Below are 9,589 nucleotides of genomic sequence, written 5' to 3'. Positions count from 1 at the left end.
GAGGAGAGGAGAGGAGAGGAGAGGAGAGGAGAGGAGACCCCAGGAAGAGTCTGATAAGCTAGCCTAAATGGGAAAGGAATTTTAGATTTCCAATTCCCCTCAGAGCCCTAAAAACAAAATGAAAGATACCTGCTGAAAAGGGCATGAAAGCATCTTTCTTTACAAACTTCCTGTCAGAGCTGAGGAAATGCTCAGGGTAGAAGTGGTCTGGCTTCTCCCACTGGGATTTGTCTTGCAGGACAGAGGCCAGTGAGGGGACAATGTAGGTTCCCTGCAAGCCAAGGCAGAGCAGTTATTGCACTGAGTATCATGATACTGTCACCATCAGAGTGATGAGAAGTGTTTGAGCTCAGAACACCCACTCTAATAGGGGAGCTCCTGCCAAAGTAGCTGTGAGAACCTCCCGTGGGAGCAAGCATCCCTGGACACAAACAGGACTTGAAAGGGAACTTACTTACCCGGTTACACTTGGGAGAGGGGGAAGAGAAGTAGCGTAGAGGTTGTCTCACCTTGGGGATGAAATAGCCTTTGAGGGTCACGTCTGTGGTAGTCTCATGAGGCAAATTCAATGGCAGGATGTTGGCGAACCTCTGAATTTCATGGATGACAGCATCTGTATATGGCATCTGAGTTCGGTGCTCGATCCGTGGGGGGTTTGACCCTATCACTTGCTCTATCTCTTCTTGGACTTTTTCTATGAAAGGAATAGGGATTATATATAGATAGATCATTTGAATGCCTCTGTCTCCTGCTAGGAATAAGGGAAAGTGGAAAATTCATATTTTGTTCTGTCTGGCTCAATGTGAAGTCACATTTGAGGTGATCTCATGAGAAGGAAGTTGCTGATTGCCCATTTTGCACTTACTCTGAATTTCAGGATGTTTTATCATGAGCAGAAGGCCCCAGCGCAAAGTGGTGGATGTGGTCTCCATACCAGCTATAAACAGATTTCTCACAACCTCAGTTAAGTTTTCATTATGGAAATATCCATTGGCCTTTCCATTCTCCTGAAGAATCGAAAGAATAGTAATATCAGCTGATTAAATACTTAAAAATACATTGGAGAACAGGGAAAAACTTTCATATGCAGGTCTCAGAGAGGAGTTGTATAAAGAATAAGATTGGCCTTTCCATTCTCCTGAAGAATCGAAAGAATAGTAATATCAGCTGATTAAATACTTAAAAAGGCACTTTTTCATTGGAGAACAGGGAAAAACTTTCCTATGCAGGTCTCAGAGAGGAGTTGTATTAAGAATAAGAAACTATTAAGGGGATGCCTTAAGAAACCTGCTCTAATCTGAGTCTTGAGACTGAGTGCTCGGACTGTCTGAGCTGCCCACAAGAGCACATACTCCAGTCAACAAGGGGCTTCAGAATAATGTCAATGATTACAACAATGTTTTCCAAAAGAGCGAGCAGTCACTGGGGCCACCCATGTATTCAACCCTTTGCTTTAGTTTTTCTGCCCATGGATCATGGAGCAGAGTATCTTGCAGGATGAGATTTATTGGGAAGGAGAATAAATTTGCTGCTAGAGCTCAGTTTTGACATGAACTCAAGAGGTGCTTGGACTTGGCCTATGATGATATTGCCTTTACCTGCCACTAGCATCAAAAGAGAGCCTAGAGAGGTGGTTCATGTCCTCTGTAATCCATCAGCCAAACCATCCTCTTGCTACAGCAGACTTGGGCTGAAACCTCATGATGTCATTACTATACAGAGGTGAGGGCTGGGTACAATCACTGCCACATTTTTACAAGAAGTGTAAAACTAGATTTTTGTTGAAACAGGTAAATGAAATCTTGTGTGAGCTGGCAACTGAAACCAAGAAATAAGAGTCCTGAGCCTAGAGCTTTCCTGGGGTATGTCTATGAAGAAGGATCTAAATTTTAAAAAAGAGCCAGAAATACTGAGGCACAGAACTACAGGTAAAGACATCTTCTCGTATATTGTTTGATGATTCAACAAGGGTTCAACTACCTCTTGTTGTCTCACGAGGAAAGTGTCAATGAAGCTCCTCTGGTCATTTCTGTCCAGGGCTTTGAGATGTTCTATGAAAGTCACTTTGATAAAATCATTGATTTCTTTTGCATTCTGAAGAAAAATTTTGTAGTCTTTCAGGAGGAACCCGAGGATTGGGAACATGTTGTAGATCTGCAAGTTGCAGGGATAGCAAGGAAGACAAAACAGCTGCTAAGCAGATGTACCACAGTTTAACAGAGTCTATTAAGAAAGGCCCTTATAGAAAATGGTGCATAGAATTATACACAAGATCTAATGTGTTCCTTTGTCCTCCTTTTTCCCTGGCCAACTGTGTAAAATGATTAAAATTTATTCCCTCTTACAGTGAGTATTAATCACACTAGTTGATGATGACTGACTAGTCCTGTGTTTGTGCGTATGCCCTTGATACAATTTTCTACCTCTCCACTCCTACAGAATTCATCCCACCCTCTCCATACCAGTTAGAATTTGGAGTCTCAAGTTTAAGAGGCAGTTACAAGCATTTCTGCACTGATACTGATGTTTGTAATGGGAGATGGGGAATAATGACCAACTTCTATTGCTAGAAGGCAAAATCCTTGTATCATATTACATGTTCAGCTCTTCATAAAAGGAGGAACTTAAAATTTCCCAGGCTATACTGCTGAGAGAAAGCCATAAATAGCATCAGAGGTCCACTTTCTGCCATTTGAGGGTACATTTGTCACGTACAGGTAAATGTGTTGCAATGATCAGCGTTGGAGAAGTGTACCTCTGTATACCACTGTGTAATCGTGCTTTTGAAGAAAAATATTCAAACAGTATCAATTACCAAAATTGATGGACTTCCAAAAATCCTGACATTTTGGTTCACCAGTGACAGAAGCCTTTTGAATGTGGGGTCTTCATATTCATACCGCTTTCCAAGCAAAATGGATACGATGACATTAGCAACAGCAGCATTTATCATCAGAGTCATCTCAAGGGGTTTCCCTACCATGGGAAGAGGTGGTGCAAACAACAAAATCAATAGTTATTCTAATTAATTAAAGAATCATGTAGAGGCTCAGTGATTGCTGGGATAGGGTAAGCACAGAGCTGGCAGGAGAAAAGGCTCCCCTGCCTTAGAGTCCGCACACCCCTAATGGCATTTTGACAAAACAGAGACTGATTGCAAGTTTTTTATGCTCTCCTCCATTTTATCTAAGACCATTGCAGCCCTGGGTCTTTGTGGTCCTTCTCCAGGCTGCTCTTTTTGGGCATACATGATTTTAGTGTGTCCTGGTGTAAGGGAAACTTGGAATTGCCACTTCCCTCATCCATGTTCTCCTGGGCTGTCCCTTACAACCACTATTCTTTGGGAGTTGGACTGTGTCCCTTTAGGCCTTTTAGGTCAAATTTCCTAACTCAGTATCTCTTGGTCACTCAGTCGTTCCTGCTGGGGCTCACAATTCTATGGTTTCTAGATCTCACTGGTGCTTCCCCTTTGTAGCTGGATAGAGCTCCTGCTTTCAGGGGTTCAAGGTGGGGACTTGAAGCCTGAACTGGAATGATGTTATAGAAATGTACTGAAGTCCTGCTGTTGGTAACTGAGTCTAGTGAGAAATGATTTTGGATGATGCTGGTGAAATGTGTACCTGGGTGTTCTGCCTCCAGTTGGAAGGGGTTTCTCAGGCATGACTTTAGGGACAATCAATTTTAATAAAGGTATACAAGTCCTTGTAATAGCCTTCTGCTCTCCCAGTGCCACTAAATCAAAGTCATTGCACATGGAGGAACCAACTACTCTTCTCACATGTGCCATTTGAAGTCTGACTCACGTTTGACTTCTAGTACCTCAATGAATGCTATTCATCTCCATATCAGACAATTGCCAGGTGGGGAGACAGACACAGACAGCTTGTATAAACTCCTCAGAGTGTGGCTGCTGAAGAAAAGAAGATCTCTGAAAGAGTTCAGAGACTTTTAATACTTGATCCTTGACATTTTTGTGGGAGACTCAAGGGAAATCAGAGTGTTATAAAAGTAAGATCCCCATCACCTTTCTGTGCCTCAATGGTGTCTGCTAGGCATCCATACTCTTCTACAACACGATCTTCTATGGCCTTCTTGCCCATTCCAAAGTCTCTCAAGGTTGTAAGAGTAAATCTTCGCATCACTTTCCAGTTTTCTCCATCAGAAAATATAATTCCTGAAACGGAAAATGAAAACACAGAAATAGAAAATTAATCATAAAAGTAAAGATTTGTCATCTACCCTGAATCCTCATAAAGATGAGTGCTGTCAGGAAGCCTACCTCTCAAGACAAGTTGTGTCTCCATGTAGAATGAAATGCATAAAGATGAGTGCTGTCAGGAAGCCTGTCTAACTCTCAAGACAAGTTGTGTCCCCATGTAGAATGAAATAAGGCAGGAAAGGTATGTTGGGAGAAAGCTTTGAGGGAAGCAGACACCATTCATGAGGTGTCTGGTATGTTCTGAGACAGCTTTTTATTCAGCTTTCTTTAGAACAGAGGGATTTGTGTCTCTGGGACATCATCTGGGATGATGAGTGTGCTCATTAACCTTAGGTGAGATGTGTCCTCTCTCAAGAGCATCTGTCTTATTACATAGGCTATAGAGAGTGAATGAAGCCTCAAATATGGGCATATGGGTGGAAAATCTGCCCATTTGGTGGGGCTAATCTCACCCCCTACACACTAGAAAAGCTACTGAGGATTCTCACTGGCATCTGCAGAGAAGTTTCAGTCAAGATGGTGTTGCTGTTTACTTTCCTTGTGCTTATCATGCTCTCTTGCTTAGATCCTTGCTCAAGAAACTGTCCCTAGTGAGGAAAGAAAACATTTGCAGATAGTTTGGCTTTTAACAGTGCACGGGTTACTCAGAGCTGGTCACAAGATACAAGAGTGCTCACCCTTGCTTTCCTGTGGAAAGGTGACAGTCTCTCATGTCCCTACTTCCATATATCCCAAAAATAACTGAAAGATCAGGTTCAGTGTCTGATACCTGTGAAGGGGAAATCTGCACCCGAAGAACTCAGAGCAAGAGTGAGCTTCATCTGAGGAAGCAAACTATAGGCTTGGTTTATTGTTTATTGTCTAAGAGAGATTAATTCTCAAAAGTAATCTGAACTGGAAAATTTAAAATAACCATTCAAAAATATTGATATCACAAGTATTTGGAGATAATGCTACTGACATTGTAGATACTTCTCTGCCAGCTTGTATTTGGTTTATGTGGCAAGGTTTTGGCCTTTGTAAGAAAAGATCAGGACATGCCCTCATGGAACCTCCTCAACAAGTAATTTCCAAGGTAAGGCTCAGACACAGATTCATATCTCTGAATTATGTGTTTATGTGTAAATTAAGAGTATCATCTCTCCTTATTCCAGATGAATATCACTACACATTGTCAACTCCCCCCTCATTTCCATTGCCTCACATGCTTAGCAAGACACAGAGAGATGTTCTGCATCTCTCCTCTCTGTGGAGAAAGTTTCATTCTTTGCAGAAGTGAGGTGTATGGGGTATAGAATGACACACTTGCCTTTTCCTTTTGCTGTTTTTTCAACAACTGGTATTTTAGGTCTCCCTGCAAACGCATCTGCATGGTTCACCAGAGCTTCCTTCACCGTCTCGTATCCTGACAGCACCACCACTTTCCTCAGTCCCATCTGAAAACTGAACACTGGGCCATATGTTTTGGCTAGCTAGTGGGATAAAAGGGGACAACAAAAGAAGTTGATTTTCAGCAAGCTCAAAATGCTTTCAGCAGGTTCAGTGTTCTGTTCCCTGTATAGCATTGGCTTTGCATTCACTGTCCAGTATGCGGAGAATTTGTCATGTAAATGTTGGAGCTCTTAGGAATAAAAAGAATCACAATAGGTTCTGTAATCCTCTGTTAGGTATTTGGGTAACAGACTTTTAGAGGAGCCAAAGGAAAGGATGAATTTCAGACAGGCTTGGCCCTGTGTTCCTTTGAACAGACAAATGGAAAGTGAATTTCTCAGTAACAGTGGCAAAACCTGTTCAGCTCCTGATATACGAATCTGGGGAGGTACAAATCACCTGGAATCGTGAGTAACAACTCTTAAAAAGTCTGGAGTTATGCCTTTAGGTGCGTTTGGAGTTCCTGCCTTTAGTGACAATGATCAAGAGCTGCAACCAGGCAGGAATAGACTGCATGGCTCACATGGGAATGGAATCCAGGAAGGCAGGTTAAGAATGGCTTAATTTTGAGTAACTGGGCAATTGTGTCCTCCTTATGGACTCTGTAGGTAGCTTTTAATTGAGAAGCTGAGAACTTACAGGAGATATGTTGGAAATGTTCCTCAAACCAGGAGACCAGTTTTCAAGGTGGTAGTATAGCAGGGCACAGGAAATGTCTGAAACTCTTAGGTTTACTGTTCATGGCTTTAAGGAGCCAAGACAGTGAGAGGACCCCAAAAATCATTCATTATCTTTCTGTCACATGCCCCATCTTCCCTGAAGTCCTGGAATTTACTACCACCAGATATGAAAGAATAACCAGTGTTTTTTTCCTGCTTTGCTTTGGGAAGCCAGGAAAGTTCCTCATTCGTGGTGAGGATGAAGGGAGAGGATCAAAAGAATGTTCTCTGGCAGTTCACTGGTGGCTGAGTCCACCAAAGAGCCTCCAGAAAGTTCTGGACTCCTCCTGAAATGTTTCAGCAGACACTGGTGGAAGTTCCTGCAGGAACTGCAGGGCCCCTCTCTTATAATTACCCTTGTGTGAAGAGCCTCAGTATTTCCTGTGTTGCACAGAAATAAGTCAATTCTCATGATGTGGCTGGAAGTCAATTCCCCTGCACTGATCATGTGATAGGAAAAACAGTTACTGTAAGTAATTAATTCTGCTGCATTTGCATCTGCCTGCCCAGAGAAAATTTTGTGCCACTTTCAGGGGGTTGGTGACTGTCTTAACACTAAGAAAAAAACAAGAGACCTTACCTCTAGCATTGTCAAGTAAGGTCTTTTCAGGTCCATGATGTGCAGATTTCCAATGATGGGTAAAGGCCTGGGTCCTGGAGGGAAGTTTCCTCTTGTGTGGCTCTCCCAGACATGTTGTCTTTTCAGAATCAGCAGGAGAATGACTACAAACAGTAACCCTACAGGAACAAGACTGACCCAATCCATTTTCTTTCAGCAAAGGCTTAGCTGAGAAGATGAAAATTCAGACAGAGAGTCTAATCTGTCAGAAGTTAAGAGTTTCAAGCATTGATGGCACTCCTACATACACAGAGATATGAGCTTCACCTCTAAGAAATAGTAGAAATGCTCATCTGAAGTTTTACCTTTGGAGAATCCCTACTAGGCACTCTCATCCCTGTGTGCACTCACTTTAGGCTATGCTGGTTACTATTTAATGGGTGATGTCTAAACTAGTCCTGTGTGTTGGCAGAGAAGTCTGTGGACATAAGCCTAATTTGCAAACAGCAGCTCGGACACTGCCCTGAACTTTGAGACTGTGGGAGGAGGTAGGAGAAGGATCCACTGGTTGCTCAGGCTTTCTCTTCTCTCTTTCTGAAGATGTTGGGGATAAGAGGTCTTGACAAAGGCAGAAGCTCAGCTGACATCTGAGACTGCTGTGAAGGTTCCTCTTGAGTAACCTGAATGTGAGTTTAGAGTCTTGATGTGCTGTGGGTCCTGCAATGGAAAGCTGCATCTATCAGAAAAACTCAAGAGAGGAAGAACTTAGTGCCAAGCTTCTCTCAGCTAACTGAATAATTTGTTGTGGCACATACATCTTTGTTCTAGCAGGAGTTCAAGCATGGTGAAAATTAGGGTCAGACTGACCCAGGCAAATGGCGATGTTTTTATCGATCTGATACCCTCAGATTCTTGTAAAGTGAAGAGATGGTAAAAGGCACCTTCTCTTACAAAAGCAGAAGCTGAAACTGGTCAGATAATCCATGCCTTATGTGGTCCTGATCTTCACATAACGGTTGAGGCTGGAAGGGAATTCTGGAGGTTATAAGGTCAACAGTGCTGCTCAAGCAGAGGAACCTAGAGCCAGCTGTAGAGTAGGACCTGTGTCTTCAGCCATGGCAACTGCCTTTGACATCCAGCTGTAACTATTTCAGGAAAAGAGGCAGAGGGAAGAGCTTGTATGATTATCTCTGAATGGGGAGCCAAAGCTGAGGGGAAAATTGAGAATAAGTAGCCTCTGTTGGTTGAGGAAAAAGGACTGAGGTACAGTCTGACTCCTGTGTCTTGGAGTCTAAGAAAGTGGGCAGCAGAGAAGGAAGTGTTAAAAGAAGAACCCATGGAAAAGAAATGATCCAGGACTATGAGAGTGACCAGAGAAGAAGAGCCACAGCCTTTGGAACAGTGTATGGAAGAGCTTTCTAGTAGAAGTCCAGAGAATGAAATTGTACATGACCTTGAGGGAAGAACATGAAGGCTGTGTGAGGTGAGGTGCCCAGGCTGAGCCCCTAGTCCTTGAAGTCTTTAAAGTGTTAGGATCCCTGCAGAGACATGATCAAAGGCATATGTGAAGAATTAGCCCACCATGGAATGGGGTTGCAAAGACCCAGAGGAAAAGAGCACAAGCACCTGGCCAGGAGCCAGGAAGAGGAGCTAGAGTAAGCCTGTTCTTGTACCAACTTGCCCCGAGTCTGCTGCTGCTGCCCCTGGGGTCTCTGGAGGAAGGACCAGGACATCTCACCTACCTGGCATGTGTCCTGGAAAAAGTCCAGGGGCTATGTCCAGTTGTGTGCCAGTTGACCTGTTCCTGCTCCACCCTCCCAAAGGAGGTAAAAAGGCACTGAGAATGTCATTCTCCACATACATATGGGATTTAATTATTAACAAGGAATGAACCAGATACTGACTCCTGAAATACCAAAAGAAGCAGCAATTCTGAGTTGTTGTTTTTTCCCAAGAGATGTTAGGTTTGCAGTTTCAGAACAAGTACAGCATTTACCTGCCTGTACAAGACTCTCTGGGTTATTGGAAGGACACTGTGAGAATTAGGGGTGTCTCTTCAAATGCAGTAGGAGAAGGTGGCAACCCTTCTCACCCTGTTGCTTTTGCTTGCTCAATCCTATTGATTTCCTCCAGCAGGTCTCTGGTTTCTGCAGTGCTGGCAGGGAGTCAGTGGGCAAAGCAGGGTGAGACTGGCACAGACATGAGTGACAGGCTGTGAGTGTTTCTTCCCTATTCTGAAGTAAATTAGTTCTTATTTCCAAGTATAGGATTTTCTCTGGTGCTCTTCAACGTGTTTACATAGTAGTTCTGAATTGGGACATCGACCTTTTTCTTGCAGTAGATTGTACTAGTGTGTGTGTGCATCTCTGCCTATTTTTCTGTATTTGGGGGAATGTATTAAGAACAAAGGTCTGCCTTGGTGGCTGAGGAGGAGAAAGTGTTGTAGTGTGAGTGTGTGACCTGTGTAGCACCAGAGACTGATCCCTGGCTCGTTTGCTTGATGAGAAGATACACAGGTGGAGGAGGACATGTGGCAGTGGACTGTTATTATATTTTGTACTAAATGTATGCATTTTTTGTTTCTGAGTTAGAAATACATCTGAGAAAAGCTCTAGGAAGGTGGTATAGTATAGACTTTATAAGGCTTTGGGTGGATGGAAA

At 43.1% G+C, this 9,589-nt stretch overlaps 1 protein-coding gene across 1 annotated transcript in view; it reads right to left on the bottom strand.

Moving 5' to 3' along the window:
• Window positions 1-7,135, bottom strand: part of LOC103769640 (cytochrome P450 2K4-like) — a 7,413-nt gene extending 278 nt beyond the window's left edge. Inside the window, exons 1-8 of the mRNA XM_008936856.1 lie at window positions 6,950-7,135; window positions 5,529-5,691; window positions 4,025-4,174; window positions 2,816-2,976; window positions 1,981-2,154; window positions 866-1,007; window positions 510-694; window positions 130-271 (exon numbers count right to left, since the gene is read on the bottom strand). Of these exons, the coding sequence (XP_008935104.1) occupies window positions 130-271; window positions 510-694; window positions 866-1,007; window positions 1,981-2,154; window positions 2,816-2,976; window positions 4,025-4,174; window positions 5,529-5,691; window positions 6,950-7,135 (1,303 nt within the window). The remainder of the gene's footprint in view (window positions 1-129; window positions 272-509; window positions 695-865; window positions 1,008-1,980; window positions 2,155-2,815; window positions 2,977-4,024; window positions 4,175-5,528; window positions 5,692-6,949) is intronic.
• Window positions 7,136-9,589: the final 2,454 nt, after the last annotated feature.

This window comes from Merops nubicus, unplaced genomic scaffold (genome assembly GCF_000691845.1).
Source record: "Merops nubicus isolate BGI_N331 unplaced genomic scaffold, ASM69184v1 scaffold183, whole genome shotgun sequence".
NCBI lineage: Eukaryota > Metazoa > Chordata > Aves > Coraciiformes > Meropidae > Merops > Merops nubicus.
Note: the sequence above shows the minus strand (reverse complement) of the source record. Positions and strands in the feature narration are given on the sequence as shown.